This window comes from Hyperolius riggenbachi, chromosome 6 (assembly GCF_040937935.1).
Source record: "Hyperolius riggenbachi isolate aHypRig1 chromosome 6, aHypRig1.pri, whole genome shotgun sequence".
Taxonomy (NCBI): domain Eukaryota; kingdom Metazoa; phylum Chordata; class Amphibia; order Anura; family Hyperoliidae; genus Hyperolius; species Hyperolius riggenbachi.
The window spans coordinates 7,089,175-7,110,782 of NC_090651.1; the positions used below are offsets into that span (position 1 = coordinate 7,089,175).

The 21,608-nt window shown below is 42.9% G+C and overlaps 1 protein-coding gene across 2 annotated transcripts in view; it reads left to right on the plus strand.

The window, feature by feature from the left end:
* GLB1L2 (galactosidase beta 1 like 2) overlaps positions 1–21,608 on the plus strand; it is a 93,463-nt gene that overhangs the window by 30,310 nt on the left and 41,545 nt on the right. The window contains exons 1-2 of one of the 2 annotated variants that reach the window (XM_068238798.1): positions 4,218–4,273; positions 13,523–13,720. In XM_068238798.1, coding sequence (XP_068094899.1) covers positions 13,554–13,720 — 167 coding nt within the window. In that variant the 5' untranslated portion in view covers positions 4,218–4,273; positions 13,523–13,553. Of the gene's footprint in view, positions 1–4,217; positions 4,274–13,522; positions 13,721–21,608 lie in introns of those variants that run through there. The other variant, XM_068238797.1, reaches the window with a different exon arrangement.

Consider the following 21,608-nt stretch of genomic DNA (forward strand, 5'->3'; position numbering starts at 1 on the left):
GTAGAAAGACTGGAGGTAGAACAGGCGGTAAACAAGAGCCTGCTGCACACTGAATAGGGACTGTCTACAAATCTTTGTCTGCAAAACTTTGCATGATTCCTTATCAGTGGCTGAGCAGATGCAGTTATTAGAACAACTGAGCAGAAAGCTTTTTCTCTCCTTGCCCTTGGTTCTCAGTCTGTCAGGATGGGGCCCCCTGTGGCTTCTGGGCCCCCTGCAGCTGCATCCCTTGCAGGGTCTATTGTTACGCCCCTGGCCACCAGATTTAGCCATTACATAGTTGCCTCTCTGATTGAAATCTGACCAGAGAGAGATGTGCTTTGGCCACACACAGCACACAGATTTTCCATAGATTTCAGCATGAAAATCTACTGAGCCCCCCATGTGTCTCCCATCCGTGGGATCCCTCCGGGCTGTGCAGTCACCCCTCCTGTGTCCTCTCTCCCCTGCGGTGCCTGTATCCCCTGACCTGGTGGCACGTACATGTCGTCAGGGTCACAGGATGAAGGGAAGAAACGGGAAGGAGTGTGCCAGCAGACAGGTGAGCGTAAGCTTCGCTGCCAACACTCTGCATGGCCTGGGGGTGTTAATCGAATGCCGCTACTGCCATGCCCTCAATCACCCCTCTTTCCGGCTAGTACCAGCGGTAGGAAATCAATCAGAATTACAATTGGGCATGTTGTGGCATCGATCTCTGGCAGATTCGATCACTATGGACAATCGACAGTGTATGGGCACCTTTGGCTGCTGTACGGTTTATGCGAGGTGGAGCAGGGAAGAGACTTGCTATCTGACTATTGATCTTATACATTTAATTCCAGTTCCTGCAGAGATGAATTCCCTTTTGTCGCGTTCCTCGTGTGTAGCGGAACCTCTGCAGAAGCGTGAGATCTGGTTAATCATCTGATCTGTCTGTAATTCGCTGTAATCACTTCCTGGTTCCAGCACAGAGGCGTGGCCAGAAATCAGACCCTACCTATCGGTCACCTGATTAACGATCAGACGAGTTGTGCCTCTGCCACAGATTCGGAGATATTTCCCTCATGAGATGAGGCCTGGGATACATGAGCTAAATCTCTGGATCTCAGGCAGTTAAAATTGTCCAGTGAAACGCTAGCCTAAATGTTAGCGCACAGAGGCGCTTTGCTTTGTACTAGACCTACACGAGTTTTCTGCTCCGTTCATAACCCGAGGAAGCGGGATATGCCTGAGAAACGCGTTACACTTTCTGGAGTATGTGAATAAATATTTGGTTGAACTCTATCAACAGCTTGCCGGAGGGAAATCCACCTCAGCCTCCCCGATTATTAAACTTTTTATCGTCTTCTATCCTTTTGGCGCCTCTGTTTGCCTGTACATGTTCTAAGTCCACCCTTGGTGGAGGGTGTTGCCCCCTTTTTCCAATCTACAGAGAGCGACAGTGGGGTCAGGTCTAATCTCCTCACCTGCTGATATAGTGGTTACCTGGAAGGTAACCCTGGTTTGTGAGTATTAACCACTTCAGGATTCGGCGTACGCTTAACTACGCCCCTGAATCCTGAAGTGGATTGCATGGAAACAGCCGCTCGTATGAGCGGCCGTTCCATGTCAGTTCACGGAGCATGTCTCCGTGAACACCCTGTGAGCCTCCGATCGCGGCTCGCAGGGTAAATGTAAACACGCGGGGAAGATCTTCCCTGGTGTTTACATATACACATATATACGGCGCTGCTGCGCAGCAGCGCCGTAGAGGAGATCGGCGATCCCCGGCCTCTGATTGGCCGGGGACCGCCGGCACCTGATAGGCTGAAGCCTATCCCATCAGGCGCAGGACGGAGTTCACAGAGGGAGAGAGAGGGAGGGAAGGGGAAGGAGGCCAGGAAGCGCTGCGGAGGGGGGCTTTGAAGAGCCCCCCCCGCAAGCGCAAGCAGCCGGCGGCGATCAGACCCCCCCCAGCAGGACATCCCCCTAGTGGGGAATAAAGGAGGGAAGTCTGATCGCCCTGCGTGCCTGCTGATCTGTGCTGCGGGCTGGAGAGCCCACGCAGCACCGATCAGCAAAACCACCCCCCTGGCACAGAAGTGGTTAATATCATATACTGACTTTGTCACACCCATATTACCAGCACATACTAAACATAATTGGGCTCTTGGTGTCTCTTTCTGTATTCCACTTCAACTTTGATTGGCCTAATTTAAAGTGTGTACCAGGGTTACAGCCTGGTGTACTCTTCCAATTTTGATTGTACAATCAGTGACCATCAGTTTAGCCTGTCTAATTCTCCCTCATCTGTGACTAATCACAAGAGTAATTTGATCTCTCAGAGTTGTCAGCTAAGGAATCTCCAACACATGATGTTAACCCTTTGTCTGTTTCCATGAAAGTAGATGCACTGTAGACTTATGGCAGGATTTGTATCAGCTGTAACAAAGAAATGTTTTTCTGTAGAGGTTATTATGCTGCTTGTCTTTTCGAGCAGAGAGGAAGTTCTGAGTTCAGGTCCACTTTAAAGAAAATCTGTAACTTAAAAAATCCTCCCCTGGGGGGTACTCACCTCAGGTGGGGGAAGCCTCCAGATCCTTTTGAGGCTTCTCCTGCCCTCCTGTGTCCCACGGCTGCAGCGATAAAACTCCCCGAACAGCGGGGATGTAAATATTCACCTTCCCGGCTCCAGTGCAGGCGCCGTATCGGCTCTCCGCTCGGGAAGTAGGCGGAAATAGACGATCGCTGTCGGTCTCCTGTGCCTGTGTAATAGAGCAGACCCGACAGAGATCGGCTATATCTGCCTACTTCCGAGCGGAGAGCCGCAACAGCGCCCCCCGCTGGAGCTAGGAAAGGTAAATATTGCACAGTATAAATATTGCACAATTGGAAATCTGTTCCTAGTGTGTGGCACACATCAGATAGATTCCTGTCACATTCACCCTGACCGGCATCTGACAGAAATTTGATGATCGAATCTGCTGCAAATCTATCAGTGTATGGCCACCTTTAGTGGGGTGCAGCTTTAGATGCGCTGCCATTCCTCTCTACTGTGTGTACAAAACTGATCAGAATCTGAAATCGGTGAGAATTGCACCTATTTCGGCTACAAAAAGTGGCCTCAGTGGTGCGGCGCAACTGTACAGTGAGGCTTACATCACCATGCAAATAAAGGGGCCCATACACTGCTCGATTTCAGCCATCGGTCGATCGTTTTGCAGCCAATTTTGATCGATTTGATCTATCTGACAGGTTGGAAAATCTAGGTCAAACCGCTGCTGGCAGCAGATCGATGGCCCATGGAGTTGTATTGGATCTAATGCTGGGAATACGCCATACGGTTTTTCAGCAGATAGATCATTTCCAACATGTCCGTTTTTATTTCCGATAGTTTTTTTTATTTTCTATTGATTTATCATAGAAGTGAATGGAAATTGATAAGGAAAGATAATAAAATCGATTGGAAAATCAACCGAAAAAAAGATCGGACAGTAAAACGGCTGAAAAATCTCAGTCTGAAAAATCGACTGAAAAATCTCCAGCATAAGGGTCCAATAATGCATGTAGATCAATTTCCAATAGATTTCATTCTGAAGTCTATTGGAAATCTGTTCCTAGTGTGTGGCACACATCAGATACATTCCTGCCAGATTGGACTTGACAGGCGTCTGCCAGAAATCTATCTTCTCTTCAAAATAACTTTTCAGTACTTTGCAATTGGAAAAGTATCAAAAAGCAGGTTAAAAAGTACTGTAGTATTTTCTTGCTTGCTGGTGGCATTTTATTGACAAGGTGTTAAAATGTCACCGAGGAGAAAACCCTTCTAGAGAAATGGAATTGCACACAGGCCAGTGTATATAGAGGCAAGGGGCGGCTTATCCCATGGAGTATCAGAGTGCAGATCGCACAGCCTTGGACATTGTCTCCTCTGATAAGCTGTGTGTATTGCAGGTATTATCCCATATGTACACTGCTTGTCCTCCTCTCCCCCTGCATGATATACGTATTGCCTCCAGAAGAGTCTGGGGAGACGGTAAGATGACTTATTGCAGACGGACACTTCTCAAAGAATCCGAATTCCTGCAGCGTATAGAGCTGAATTGTACAGATTGCCTTTTTGAGGTGGGGTTCCACCTTAAGATCCCATGATCCTATGTGTCTGGGGGGGGGGGGGGGGGGGGGGTGTCAAGTGAAATCGAGGCGGCTGAGCTGGGACTGGCCGGCCTCTAGGAAATGGGAGGAAAGTTCAGCAGAGGCGACAGTCTGGGGACGCTGCTGGGGACCAGGACTAGTCTGGCTGCAGCTGAGATCTGTGAGTGATCTGAGCTCGTTCCAACCTGCAGGGCAGATATAGGACTTTTCTGGGCACACACCATGCAATAATAACTTCAGATCTGTGTGATCAGATCGATATTCAGATCTGATATCAATAGGATATATCGGGGCTCAGTAAACTTTCAGGCTGAGAGCCATAAACGCCACATATTTTAAAATGTAATTCCGTGAGAGCCATACCATATGTTTCAAACTGGGACAGTAGGGAGAGCCATAAACCATGTATTATCGTAATTACATCATTACACACACTTTTTTTTTTATCGTAATGTCACATCTATTGATATAATCCACATATATCGATATATTCCTGACATTACATATAATGACCTATTATCGTAATTACATCATCACACATTGTTTAATCGTAATGTCACATATATCTATATAATCCAGATATATCGAGATATTTGTGAAATATCGTAATAAACCTACACAATATAAGAGAATGAAAGTCTAGATTTAGTTTCACAAACCTCTGTTTATCAATCGTACTTTATCGTTGTAGATAAAATTTCAATATTTCCCAACGGCGCCCAAACAAGATAAAGATACCCGCGGCCAAATCTTTTAGCCGATCTAAAAAAACAAAAGTCAGATACTCACCTAAGGAGAGGGAAGGCTCGGTCCTAATGAACCTTCCCTCTCCTCTCCTGGTGCCCGGTCCCGCTCAGAATCCCCAGTAGCAGCATTCGACCAGTTTGGTCAAATACTGCCACTTCCGTCTCCGAAGGGAGATTTCGGAAGTGTTCAGGAGCACTCGGGCTCCCGAAAACGGGCCGCTCCATACTGCGCATGCGCCCTCTATGACGCACTTGCGCGTGCGCAGTATGGAGCTATCTGTCTTCGGGAGCCCGAGTGCTCCCGAAGACTTCCAAAGTCCCTGCGGTGGGGGATTGGAACGGGGGAACCAGCGCAGCACGGAGGGCACCGGGACAGGAGAGGGAAGGCTCATTAGAACCAGAGCCCCCCTCTCCTTAGGTGAGTATCTGACTTTTGGTTTTCGGGTAACAATGGCTTTAGAAAACTGACCTGGGTTGTCATCTACTTCCTGAACCCTTGACCTCACTGTCTTTCCTTCCTTGCTTTCTTCTCGTTTTCTGTCCCTTTTTTTCTTTTCCTTCTTCTCATGGCCCCTCTATTTGCCGAGGCCTCCACATCACCATCCCCAGGTCGTTGCTGTTGTTTGAGAGCAGGGAGAAAATGTAAACCCCACTAACCAAGCTGAGGTGTCTGGGGTGATGGGCCTACTATCGCCGCTGCGAGAGGGATGGTAGAGGGGGAGGGGGAAAGAAATACGATTGCATTGGAATATATTATTAATGAATAAGTAATTCTTTCTCTTTTGTACTTTGTAAACTAAATTATCTTGGAAAAAAAGAAAAAATTAATCTTAAAAAAAAAATTCGATTTAGGCCTAACATGTACCATTTGTAACACCAACTCCAGGCTGTTGTCCTGGTACACTGAGGGCTCAAACCCAATAGCAGGTTTTTCTAAGCGCTGCTGATTTAACCTCCCTGGGGGTAATCCTGAGATATGCTCGGGCTACAAACAATAGACAATAGACTTCAGCGCTATAGGTACTTCACAGTTTCATTCCTCTACCATCACCCTTTAAAGTGCAAGCTTACCAGCTGATAGTAAGACCCAGATTATAAGGTCTAAAGCGTAATCATCAATGCCACCACGATCTCTGTTTTCACTCCAATCTTCTACTTATATGCCCAGCTTCCTTCCTCAGCATACAGACATTTCCAGCATATACATATTGAATAAAAAGAACATCTATGGTAAGTGTACTCCGTCTAAAAGCAACTATTTATTCAATAAAATCCAGTACAAGTAAAATACTCACTCCTGGGCCCTTTTGACAGGGACCCACGGTAGTATAATGCGTCAAATAAGTTTATGGGGTGCTCCCATCCACCATGCGTCCGCCCGACCAGGTTTCGCGTCAGCGTCATCAGGGGCTCAAGGACCTGGTACCTATAGCGCTGAAGTCTATTGTTTGGAGATCTGTGGAGTCTATCTGAGGACTTTTTGACTTGGCTTGCTTAAGGGACTTTGATGAGTTGGTCTAAAGTTGCGCGGATATAATATTTTTATACTCGGGCTAGCTGCCAGGAGCTCAATGCAGAGTTATAGGGTGCAGCGGGCATTTTTACTCACCTCCCGGGGGATCCAGACGTCGGTAGCCATTCTCCTTCCTGTCCTCCAAGGCTCTGAATCACTCTGGTGAGATCACCATCATCGATCTCACTAGAGTTACAGCGCCACCTGGAGGACGGAGGTAAAATTGCAGCACTGGATCCCAGGGAGGTGAGTGAGAGCCGGGGCTGCTGCAGAGACTGGCGGCATGATCTTTTCCTGATTTTTTTAGGGTCTGAAAGGTTTTAAAAAAAACCTAAAATCCAGAAATAATCCTACCGCCAGGGGGTTAAAAAGGTCTTGCTATGCAATGCTATGGGTGATGTTTATAAAATCACATCCTTCTAGTGCAGAGGCCAGGAACCTTTTTGTCTGAGAGAGCCATAAGCGCCACATATTTTAAAATGTATTTCCGTGAGAGCCATACCATATGTTTCAAACTGGGACAGTAGGGCTCACGTCACTGTTGCTATGGTGATGTGTGTACAGTTGATCCACCAGGCAGCGGAAGTGTATGACATGTCTTCAGCTTCTCTTGGGTTTCAGCAACAATCAGCAATTTCCCGAGAGCCAGACAGGAGAAATACCGACTAACAACTTGTACAATTAACTAGTTGACCTGGGGTTGATTCAAGTGACAGGCAGCCTATTGGCCCAATCAAAGTGCTGGGATCTCGTCCTACAAAGTCACTGGACCTGACAGGGTCCAGAGTGGGACAATAGGGGCAGCCGTTCATTTTGGGGTAGCACGAGTAAGTTAGTAGTGCATGCTGCAGCAGTAGTGTGCCTACTTTGAAAATGTTACTTGCGCTGCCACACTAAGCTGTGCTGCTTGAGCCGTGTAGCTTACTGAATCAACCCCTACTGATCTGTCTGTGAGCCAGATGCAGCCATCAAAAGAGTCACATCTGGCGCCCGAGCCATAGGTTCCCTACCCCTGCTCTAGTGGGATCACACCCATAGCATTACATTAGCAAGAGCTTTTCACATCACAAGTGCTTAGAAATGGCTAAAGGATACCCGAGGTGACATGTGACATGATGAGATAGACATGGGTATGTACAGTGCCTAGCACACAAATAACTAGGCTGTGTTCCTTTTTTTTCTTTTTCTGCCTGAAAGAGTTAAATATTAGGTATGTAAGTGGCTGACTCAGTCCTGACTCAGACAGGAAGTGACTACAGTGTGACCCTCAATGATAAGAAATTCCAACTATAAAACACTTTCCTAGCAGAAAATGGCTTCTGAGAGCAAGAAAGAGACAAAATAGGGTCAATAGTTCATAACTTTTAGCTCTGGCATACTTCAATGAATGTGTCATTGAGCAAAAACAATAAAACAGTTAAAACTTAAAAAGTGGATTTAACCTATTTTGGTTCCTGGACGTAGAAACTACGTCCAGGAACCATGCGCGCTACCGCGTGTGTACGCGCGCTCCCGGCCCGCGGTTCGTTAGCCAGGCAATCAGTGAATCGGGCTATGGTGCCCGATCACTGATTCCTCTCCCCCGCTGAAAAAGCGACAGCTTCTCTCGGAAGCTTAGCTTTTTCTGGCTGTTCCCTCCCCGATGCGTCACTCTAAGCGTGTGTTACGCTTAGAGTGACGTCATGTAAACAAACTCATGGCCGCCATCTTGTGGCCAAAAAGTAAAACTACAACAAAAAGTAAAAAAAATTTAAATCAACACACAATTACATTAAAAAACTATGGTTTACATCCCACCCTCCCAAAAATACCCAAATAAAATGTTTAATATAAAAAAAACCCATTACAATAAAAAAAAAAAAAAAAAATGTAAATATTTACCTAAGGGTCTAAACTTTTTAAATATCAATGTAAAGATGAAATATTTCTATATTTTTTTTTATTTTAAACTTGTAAATAGTGATAGATGCAAAACGGAAAAAATGCACCTTTATTTCCAAATAAAATATTGTCGCCATACATTGTGATAGGGACATAATTTTAACGGTGTAATAACCGGGACATATGGACAAATACAATACGTGAGTTTTAATTATGGAGGCATGTATTATTTTAAAACTATAATGGCTGAAAACTGAGAAATAATTATTTTTTTCAGTTTTTTCTTACTCTTCCTGTTAAAATGCATTTACAGTAAAGTGGCTCTTAGCAAAATGTACCTCCCAAAGAAAGCCTAATTGGTGGCGGAAAAACCAAGATATAGATCAGTTCATTGTGATAAGTAGTGATAAAGTTATAGGCTAATCAATGGGAGGTGAACATTGCTCAAGTGAAAACGACGGAACGCGAATGGGTTAAAGAGACTCTGAAGCGAGATAAAAAAATGGCTTTTTCCCTTATATTCAACACGGGCATGTTTGCCCCTGCTAAAACGGCGCTATCCCACGGCATAACGAGGGGTCTTCACCCCCCAAATCCCTCCCTGCAAAATCCACGACCAACTTGGTCGTAGATTTTGCTGCTCATGGAGGCAGAGCTTTCGGCTGTAGCTCTGCCTCCATGCGCGTCTATCAGCGGCGGATCTCCGCCTCTCCCCGCCCCTCTCAATGAAGGAAGACTGAGAGGGGCGGGGAGAGGCGGCGATCAGTGCTGATAGACGCGCTGAGAGGCAGGGCTATAGCCGTTAGCCCTGCCTCAAGCAGGAAGCGATCCCCGCACAGCACGGAGGGGATTTGGGGGGTAAAGACCCCTCGTTCAGCCGCAGGATAGCGGGGTTTTAGAGCTAGTCCACACTAGGTCCGGAAACGTATCCGTGGCTGCGTTTTTCAAACCTGATGAAAAACGGAGTCCCGGATACTAATGTTGAAAATAGCAGCCAGCCTCACCCAAGTAAAAAACGGATCCGTCTGCGTTTGCGGGGACCCGTTTTCAAAACCTGAACGGAAGGTCCGGACCTGCTGCATTTTCACGCAACGGATCAGGACCACGGATACACGCAGGGGTAGTGAAAGCAATGAGAAAACGCATCTCCAGCTCCACAGGCAAAAAACGGATGTGAAAACGGATAGCCTGAGCTTTATGATTGGCCCAAAAATATCCTCCCACTCCTTTCTAATGATGGAGACGTTTTCTGTCAGGGAAAAAACTGAACGGAAACTGATGCAAAACTGATGCACTTTCATCAGTTTGCAGTACGGTGGGTACTTCCCCTGATCCGGACTGCAGTGTCCGTCCAGCAACTGGGTCTAGTGTGGACCAGCTCTTAGCAGGGCAGACATGCCCATGTTGATTATAAGCTAAAAAGCGATTTATTTCATTTGTTTATTTTCGCCTCGGGTGTCCTTTAGTAATGTGCTGCTAGTGGGCTCCAGGCCTGATTGTAGTAGCCTCTTTGCATTTAGATATGTGGAGAGATATGTATGTATGTGCGACGGGTGTAGATGGGTATATTATTTTTAACCTGTGTAACAACCGTGTGAGTTTGTCCGGTTGCACCAGTTTCAGGATTGTACGCTTTTTATCGGTGTAATATATTCGTTGGCATAAGTTTTTATATCAATAAGAATGTTTTACCGGAGCTTGATTTACTGCGTCCTAATTTGAGCAATGATTTTATTGCATTAACTGGTACTAATTTAGAGCATTCTAGAAGACCAGATATTTCTACTGGCTTTGAAATGAACAACATTCTGCAGCGATGCACCTGCTTAAGATGTTGCCACATGTGGTGATAAATTACAGAAACAAATCTTTACAAGGCCTTTTCTCAAAGTTATGAAAAAAAGAAGAGGTCTAACAGGCTGTTTATTTTGCACATAAAATAGTTTGAACAATTTTATATGCAATAAAATGTTATGTTATACATAAACGGAACCTGTTAGCTTTCATGCCTTTTAAGAATAGGCCTTGTAAAGTTTTTTTTTTTCTTTTATTCTGTAAAGTTTTTAAATTAAATTTGGCACACACATAGTACATTACCTGGAATAAAGTATAGGATACTTTTACCCAATAACCAAAAAGTGGGCGGAGACAAATACAAATTTTACTGGGAAAATGTAAACTGCAGCCATTCTTACACTGTTAATGGTAGGGTTCTCATACTTTGCACAGTTGGTCGTTGGGTGACTGGGGTTAATATTCAGAAAAGTGGGTGGAGCCTACAACAGCCAATCAAAATTCACCTATTGATTTTCAGGGGAAATATTTAATTGCTGCTGAGAGCACATCTTATGGAGCAAAACTATGATGTGTATATTTATTTATATCCTCTCATTAGGTAATCCGAGATCCTGATTTTCTTTGTGCATAGATGGTTTGTTTCAGTAGCCCTCTTGTCATTGGCTTGTGGTGGTCCTGTACATCTGATGCGGGCCTTGTTACCCCGAGCGGGTCATTAGATCAGTGGGCAGAGGCAGCACATTGTGCATTTCATACATGATCCAGTATCTATGGGCTGTACAATGTGACACCATAACTTTATTATTGATAGTGGAATGGGAAAGGGCAAGACTGCATTGTTGGCATAAGGGCACATATTGGTTAATTCAATGTAATGAAATAAGTACCCTATCTTGTTAGGTATTATTGGTGTAGTAACTTTGGTTACATTATAATTAATGTATGTTTATGTATTTTAAAATCATTAAGACGGAATCAGTAGTTGTGTGCTAATTGCCACCCTGTGTGACCAGTATGTGCTGCTGGACAGAGACCCTGTGTGACCGGACTGTTTCACGCGTGGGAGCTGTGCGCTGCTGGACAGGGACCCTGTGTGACCGGACTGTTTCACACGTGTGCACTGCTGCACAGGGACCCTGTGTGACCGGACTGTTTCACACGTGTGCACTGCTGCACAGAGACCCTGTGTGACCGGACTGTTTCACACGTGTGCACTGCTGCACAGGGACCCTGTGTGACCGGACTGTTTCACACGTGTGCACTGCTGCACAGGGACCCTGTGTGACCGGACTGTTTCACACGTGTGCACTGCTGCACAGAGACCCTGTGTGACCGGACTGTTTCACACGTGTGCGCTGCTGGACAGGGACCCTGTGTGACCGGACTGTTTCACACGTGTGCACTGCTGCACAGAGACCCTGTGTGACCGGACTGTTTCACACGTGTGCACTGCTGCACAGGGACCCTGTGTGACCGGACTGTTTCACACGTGTGCACTGCTGCACAGGGACCCTGTGTGACCGGACTGTTTCACACGCGTGCACTGCTGCACAGAGACCCTGTGTGACCGGACTGTTTCACGCGTGGGAGCTGTGCGCTGCTGGACAGGGACCCTGTGTGACCGGACTGTTTCACACGTGTGCACTGCTGCACAGGGACCCTGTGTGACCGGACTGTTTCACACGTGTGCACTGCTGCACAGAGACCCTGTGTGACCGGACTGTTTCACGCGTGGGAGCTGTGCGCTGCTGGACAGGGACCCTGTGTGACCGGACTGTTTCACACGTGTGCACTGCTGCACAGGGACCCTGTGTGACCGGACTGTTTCACACGTGGGAGCTGTGCGCTGCTGGACATGCTGTGCGGGCTGCTGTGTCGCTCTCGTTTAAGTTACTAGATTCAAAGCAAACCTGAAGTGAAAATAAACTTATGAGATAATGTATTGTATGTGTAGTACAGCTAAGAAATAGAACATAAGTAACAAAGAAAGGAGTCTCGTATTGTTTCCCAGCACAGGAAGAGTTGGGAAACTTCAGTTGTTGGGTGGAATACAGTCCTGTTTTCTGGAGCACTTAAAGAGACTCTGCAACAAAAAAACTCTGTAATCTTCCCTGGCTCCAGCGGGGGCGCTGTTGTGGCTCTCAGCACGGAGATTGGTGAAAATAGCCGAGCTCCATCGGGTCCGCTGTACTGCCCAGGTGACCTGACAGCGATCGGCTATTTCCGTCTATCTCCGTGCGGAGCCGATACTGCGCCTGCGCTGGAGCCGGGTAAATATTTACCTCCCCGCCATTCGAAGGGCCAGAGCGAGACCGCCGTCGGACACAGGAGGATGGGGGAAGCCTCGATAGGATCCCCCCCACCGAGGTGAGTACCCCCGAGGGCAACTTTTTGTTGTTACAGGTTTTCTTTAAGAGACAGAGCGTGTTTTTGAAACTGCAACTGTGAAAGAATGATGCAGTGTTATATAAAAAGCTATATAACTGAAAATAAAAATGAGACTATTTTCTTTGCTACCAATGTTCTATTCATTATCCATACTACATATACAATTCATTGTATCATACTTTTTGTTCCACTTCAGGTTTGCTGTAAGTCCAAGGCTCTTTTGCTCTCCTGTGCTCCTGTGCGCTATAGCGTGCCTCTGTCCCATTCATCATTCTATTTGCTCTGTATTGTCCTCTGCATAGTGGAGCGTAGCGCAGGGCAAACACTTGTGTCAGCATAGTGAGGAGTCCTGCACGCTGCTTCTCTTGTAGTCACACAGGTTGGCGTTGAGGAGGTGTGTGGAGTGTAACCTTTGCTGCTGCTTTACTTTGTTGAAGGCCTGCGATGTACACTGTGGGCTTGATTCACTAAACAGTGATAACTGAGTTATCACACCTAAAAGCTTTGCACGTGCAAACGTGCGTGTAAGCCATTTTGCACGCGTGTGCAAAGTTTTAGCGCTCGTTAACTTTTATACGCGTATGGCGTTACGCCGTACACGTGATAAGTCTGGTTTGCACATGAAAACTACGGCGCTTTGCGTGCTAACCTATTAGAGTGTATGCTTAGCACGCCCATGCAAAGCTGGTTTGCACACAAAACTTTACGTGCGCAAACTATTGACTTCAGGCAAAGTCATTAGTTTGCGCATGTAAAGCTTTACGCGCATGATATCACGTGCAAAGCAGCTTTGCTAAGTGTTAGCACTCTTTTGTGAATCAAGCGCATGATCTGTATGTGGGTGGAGCTTTATGTGTAGACCGCTGTGTGAGGAGATCTATAGAACATGTTCAGTAGTTCTCCTTTCTCCAGGCCAAGGCAAAAATCAAACTTCAACCCAGGGAATCTATATGTACAGGCAAAGCCCACAGAGTAAATCACTGACATGAGTGCCTGGCTGAAGATGTGTACTGCTCCAAATTGGCCAAACATGAATTCAACAGCATTGTGGGTTGTGTGACACGTCTTCCTTGTTCCCTCACAGGTTACATTCTCCGGACTCCTTCTCGTTTACCATGTGGACTCGTCATCGGGGCCTACAGGCAGAAAACGGGCAGTTCCTGCTGGAGGGGGAGCCTCTGAGGATCCTGGGCGGGTCTATGCACTATTTCCGAGTGCCGGCGGCATACTGGCGGGATCGCATGCTGAAGATGAAGGCTTGTGGACTGAACACTCTCACCACGTAGGTCCGGTCAAGTCCGAGAATTACTGATGAGGGTTTCTTGTGTCTCTTTCATGGTGCACAGATGGACCTATTGGGCTTTCCCTTTGTACTCCTGCAGGGCCGGTTCAAGTAACAATTGTGCCCTAGGGCAAAATTAGCCTGGGGGCCCCCCAACAGACATCCCCGACCAAAAAGCGTTATTAGAAGCCATTTGTTGCAGCCAAATTTTCCTCCTGGGCCCCTGAGCTGGCTGCTGACCCTCCCCCAATCACCTCCCAACTTAACAGACTCTGCAGAGTCCCTGGGGAGCAACAGCTAAGATGGGGGAGGGACACCTTGGGGGCCCCTACATGCTCTGGGGCCCTGGGGCAATTGCCCATTTTTTCCTATGGTAGCTCCGGCCCTGTACTCCTGTAGGGCTGTGAATTCTGGGTGCTCTTACATTTATGCCTGCAGAATTGTTAGTTCATTATTTGTTTCCGCGTATATGTATTTTAATCTGAGCAGAATTCCGGATATTACAGAGACGATGGCTTCAGGTGTTGCTACACCGATATATTAAAGGGAAGGTTCAGGGAGGGATGTAAAAAAATAAAAATCAATTTCCACTTACCTGGGGCTTCCTCCAGCCCATGGCAGGCAGGAGGTGCCCTCGCCGCCGCTCCGCAGGCTCCCGGTGGTCTCCGGTGGCCGAACCGACCTGGCCAGGCCGGCTGCCAGGTCGGGCTCTTCTGCGCTCCAAGCCTGCGCAGTACAGCCCGGCGGACGTCCGATGACGTCATCGCGCCCGCGTGGGACGCAGAAGTGCCGGGCCTTGGAGCGCAGAAGAGCCTGACCTGGCAGCCGGCCTGGCCAGGTCGGGTCGGCCACCGGAGACCACCGGGAGCCTGCGGAGCGGCGGCACCTCCTGCCTGCCATGGGCTGGAGGAAGCCCCAGGTAAGTGGAAATTGATTTTTATTTTTTTACATCCCTCCCTGAACCTTCCCTTTAATGATGTTGTGGCAGTTTAAAGGGATAATGTAGGGGGGTCAGGGAAAATGAGTTGAACTTACCCGGGGCTTCTAATGGTCCCCCGCAGACATCATGCACCCGCGCAGCCACTCACCAATGTTCCGCCCCCTTGCAGACATCCTGCGCCCGCGCAGCCACTCACCGATGCTTCGGCCCCGCCTCCAGTTCCCTTCTGGAATTTCAGACTTTATATAGTGCCGGCGTTGCCGTGTCATTGTTCCCGCTGATGTCACCAGGAGTGTACTGTGCAGGTACAGACCATACTGGACCTGCACAGTACACTCCTGGTGACATCAGCAGGAGCGAGGACACGGCAACGCAGACGCAGTGGTTTGCATACTTTAAAGTTTTTGGGGTGTTCGTGAGGACAACGAGCAGTGCTAGGTCATTCTAGGTACTCTACCAAGTGTAGCTTTTTCATAAGAGTCGGCAGTTCCTGCTCAGCAGGTTGGCAGAGGCAGAATAACAAGGGGTATCACCTACATCCCACTCCTTTGCCTTGACTGATGTCTCAGGAAGAGTTATGGATGGAGAAACCCCAATTCCCACCCACTGAAGGCACACAGCTATATGGAAAACCTCTGACTAGCTTGTAAAGCCTGTACAGTGCCTATAAAGCAAGCAGAGCTGCTTATCTGTATGTGGAAGCTGTGCTTCTGTGTTTTCTGGCAGTTCCCATCAGTAAATATTTGCATGTAATTAGCAGAGGGAGTGGCTTCATTCCTCCCTCATTTGTATAGCTGCCTCCCCTCCCCTCTGCCAGCCTGATCACTGAACACAAGTCTCTGATGTTCCAGCTGACCGCTATGAGGCTCTATGAGAAAGAGTTTACACTTGCAGATCAGATTGGCTGGAACCAAAGGCATGAGCTGACTGTTGCTCTATTGTTGCCGAGTTGATAAATTTACCACACACATTGTAAAGTTTACATTACACACACAAATACTGTCTGCTGAGGGATTTTTATCTTTGCTTGGAAATGCACTTTAAGCCCACAGACATAGGAGAAAAACATTTCATGGATATTTGGAATTTGTTTTCCTGTAGCCAATGTCTCCAAAAACATCTTGCGTCCCATGCAATCAACCAATTTCGATTAATTGGGCATCATTTGCAGCATGGATTTCTAACAGATTTGATCACAGTGATCAAATCTGACAGATATCAATGGGAAAAAACAGTAAGTGTATCGCCGCCTTTATTGAACAGGTAAAATGAAAGCATACATGAAATGACCTGTAACATAATGAGATAAACATAGGTGCATATAGTAGTAGTCCTACTAAGAAATTGTCTGAAGTTCCTTTATAGTTTTCTGTACAGAAAGTCTTAAACTACAGTTTTTATTAGAAATGGGACTAATCACAAATTCCCTCGAATCCGAATTCAAAAAGATTCTCAATTCTTGTGAATCTTGAATCCTGTACATAAGAATTGTGTGATTCGTGAAAGAGTAGTGTTTAATAGGAGTACAGAGGAGGCAAAATAATAAAAGTATCTAAAAAGTTATAAAATAGAGGAGGCCGTGGTGGACTTACCTCCTCCAAGCAGACACAAGATAATATTGTTGTAATATCAATAAAGCCGTTTATTTGTACACTCCACAAGATTATACATACTGATACTATACATACATAGATAGTATATCATACATACAGATAGTATACATACATACATAGTATATCATACATACAGATAGTATACATACATACATAGTATATCATACATACATACATAGTATATCATACATACAGATAGTATACATACATACATAGTATATCATACATACAGATAGTATACATACATACATACATAGTATATCATACATACAGATAGTATACATACATACATACATACATAGTATATCATACATACAGATAGTATACATACATACATACATACAGATAGTATATCATACATACAGATAGTATATCATACATACAGATAGTATATCATACATACAGATAGTATATCATACATACAGATAGTATATCATACATACAGATAGTATATCATACATACAGATAGTATATCATACATACAGATAGTATATCATACATACAGATAGTATATCATACATACATAGTATATCATACATACAGGTAGTATACATAGATACATAGATAGTATATCATACATACAGATAGTATACATACATACATAGTATATCATACATACAGATAGTATACATACATACATACATAGATAGTATATCATACATACAGATAGTATACATACATACATACATAGTATATCATACATACAGGTAGTATACATAGATACATAGATAGTATATCATACATACAGATAGTATACATACATACATAGTATATCATACATACAGATAGTATACATACATACATAGATAGTATATCATACATACAGATAGTATATCATACATACAGATAGTATATCATACATACAGGTAGTATACATACATACATACATACATACATAGATACATAGTATATCATACATACAGGTAGTATACATACATACATAGATACATAGTATATCATACATACAGGTACTATACATACATACATCGATACATAGTTAGTATATCATACATACAGGTAGTATACATAGATACATACATACATACATACAGGTAGTATACATACATACATAGATACATAGTATATCATACATACAGGTACTATACATAGATACATAGATACATAGTTAGTATATCATACATACAGGTAGTATACATAGATACATAGATACATAGTATATCATACATACAGGTACTATACATAGATACATAGATACATAGTTAGTATATCATACATACAGGTACTATACATACATACATCGATACATAGTTAGTATATCATACATACAGGTAGTATACATAGATACATACATACATACATACAGGTAGTATACATACATACATAGATACATAGTATATCATACATACAGGTACTATACATACATACATCGATACATAGTTAGTATATCATACATACAGGTAGTATACATAGATACATAGATACATAGTTAGTATATCATACATACAGGTAGTATACATACATACATAGATACATAGTATATCATACATACAGGTACTATACATACATACATCGATACATAGTTAGTATATCATACATACAGGTAGTATACATAGATACATAGATACATAGTATATCATACATACAGGTAGTATACATACATACATAGATACATAGTATATCATACATACAGGTAGTATACATAGATACATAGATACATAGTTAGTATATCATACATACAGATAGTATACATACATACATACATAGTATATCATACATACAGGTAGTATACATACATACATAGATACATAGTATATCATACATACAGGTACTATACATACATACATCGATACATAGTTAGTATATCATACATACAGGTAGTATACATACATACATAGATACATAGTATATCATACATACAGGTAGTATACATACATACATAGATACATAGTATATCATACATACAGGTAGTATACATAGATACATAGTATATCATACATACAGGTAGTATACATACATACATAGTATATCATACATACAGGTAGTATACATACATACATAGATACATAGTATATCATACATACAGGTACTATACATACATACATAGTATATCATACATACAGGTAGTATACATACATACATAGATACATAGTATATCATACATACAGGTACTATACATACATACATAGATACATAGTATATCATACATACAGGTAGTATACATAGATACATACATACATACATACAGGTAGTATACATACATACATAGATACATAGTATATCATACATACAGGTACTATACATAGATACATAGATACATAGTTAGTATATCATACATACAGGTAGTATACATAGATACATACATACATACATACAGGTAGTATACATACATACATAGATACATAGTATATCATACATACAGGTACTATACATAGATACATAGATACATAGTTAGTATATCATACATACAGGTAGTATACATAGATACATACATACATACATACAGGTACTATACATACATACATAGATACATAGTATATCATACATACAGGTAGTATACATAGATACATACATACATACATACAGGTAGTATACATACATACATAGATACATAGTATATCATACATACAGGTACTATACATAGATACATAGATACATAGTTAGTATATCATACATACAGGTAGTATACATAGATACATACATACATACATACAGGTAGTATACATACATACATAGATACATAGTATATCATACATACAGGTACTATACATAGATACATAGATACATAGTTAGTATATCATACATACAGGTAGTATACATAGATACATACATACATACATACAGGTACTATACATACATACATAGATACATAGTATATCATACATACAGGTAGTATACATAGATACATACATACATACATACAGGTAGTATACATACATACATAGATACATAGTATATCATACATACAGGTACTATACATAGATACATAGATACATAGTTAGTATATCATACATACAGGTAGTATACATAGATACATACATACATACATACAGGTAGTATACATACATACATAGATACATAGTATATCATACATACAGGTACTATACATAGATACATAGATACATAGTTAGTATATCATACATACAGGTAGTATACATAGATACATACATACATACATACAGGTACTATACATACATACATAGATACATAGTATATCATACATACAGGTAGTATACATAGATACATACATACATACATACAGGTAGTATACATACATACATAGATACATAGTATATCATACATACAGGTACTATACATAGATACATAGATACATAGTTAGTATATCATACATACAGGTAGTATACATAGATACATACATACATACATACAGGTAGTATACATACATACATAGATACATAGTATATCATACATACAGGTACTATACATAGATACATAGATACATAGTTAGTATATCATACATACAGGTAGTATACATAGATACATACATACATACATACAGGTACTATACATACATACATAGATACATAGTATATCATACATACAGGTACTATACATAGATACATAGATACATAGTTAGTATATCATACATACAGGTAGTATACATAGATACATACATACATACATACAGGTAGTATACATACATACATAGATACATAGTATATCATACATACAGGTACTATACATAGATACATAGATACATAGTTAGTATATCATACATACAGGTAGTATACATAGATACATAGATAGTATGATCTTGTGGAGTGTATAAATAAACTGCTTTAGGCCTCTTGCACACTACATGCAATTCCGATTTTTTTTTTTTATACATCCGATTTATGATACCGGTTAAAAAACGTAGCAGCATGCAGTACGTTTTTTAATCCTAATCAAAAATCGGATCAGATAAAATATCTGAATCACATGTAGTGTGCAAGAGGCCTTATTGATATTACATCAATATTATCTTGTGTCTGCTTGGAGGAGCTAAGTCCACCACTGACGCCTCTATTTTTTTAATTTTTAGATACTTTTATTCTATTGGCGCCTATAACATTGTACAAGTCCATCCCCTTGGTGGGGGTGGGGGGTCCCCATTTTCTCCTATCTATGGAGAGCGACTTCTTAATCCTGAGTGGGGTCAGGTCTAATCTCCCCACCTGCATCATCAGTGGCTGCCTGTGTGTTACCCCTGGCTTGTGAGTATATTGTATTTACTCTATCATCTCTTCCTCTACTACTAGTACATAGTTACATAGTTACATAGTTATTTGGGTTGAAAAAAGACATACTTCCATCAAGTTCAACCAGAGAACAAAGTACAACACCAGCCCACTCCCTCACATATCCCTGTTGATCCAGAGGAAGGCACAACACCAGCCTGCTCCCTCACATATCCCTGTTGATCCAGAGGAAGGCGAAAACCCCTTACAAGGCATGGTCCAATTAGCCCCAAAAGGGAAAAAATTCCTTCCTGACTCCAGATGGCAATCAGATAAAATCCCTGGATCAACATCATTAGGCATAACCTAGTAATTGTAGCCATGGATGTCTTTCAACGCAAGGAAAGCATCTAAGCCCCCTTTAAATGCAGGTATAGAGTTTGCCATAACGACTTCCTGTGGCAATGCATTCCACATCTTAATGTAAAGAACCCTTTCCTAAAGAAATGGCTAAAACGTTTTTCCTCCATGCGCAGATCATGTCCTCAAGTCCTTTGAGAAGGCCTAGGGACAAAAAGCTCATCCGCCAAGCTATTATATTGCCCTCTGATGTATTTATACATGTTAATTAGATCCTCTCTAAGGCATCTTTTCTCTAGATTAAATAAACCCAGTTTATCTAACCTTTCTTGGTAAGCGAGACCTTCCATCCCACGTATCAATTTTGTTGCTCGTCTCTGCACCTGCTCTAAGATTGCAATATCTTTTTTGTAATGTGGTGCCCAGAACTGAATTCCATATTCCAGATGTGGCCTTACTAGAGAGTTAAACAGGGGCAATATTATGCTAGCATCTCGAGTTTTTATTTCCCTTTCAATGCATCCCAAAATTTTGTCCGCTTTAGCTGCAGCGGCTTGGCATTGAGTACGATTATTTAACTTGTTGTCGATGAGTACTCCTAAGTCCTTCTCCAAGTTTGATGTCCCCAACTGTCTCCCATTTATTTTGTATGGTGCTAGACCATTGGTACGACCAAAATGCATGACTTTACATTTGAATTTCATCTGCCATCCTATCCAGATCCTGTTGCAATATGACACTATCTCCCTGAGAGTTGATGATTCTGCACAATTTTGTATCATCTGCAAAAATAGCAAAATTGCTTTCTACTACATACTACACCCTATTGGGCTCCT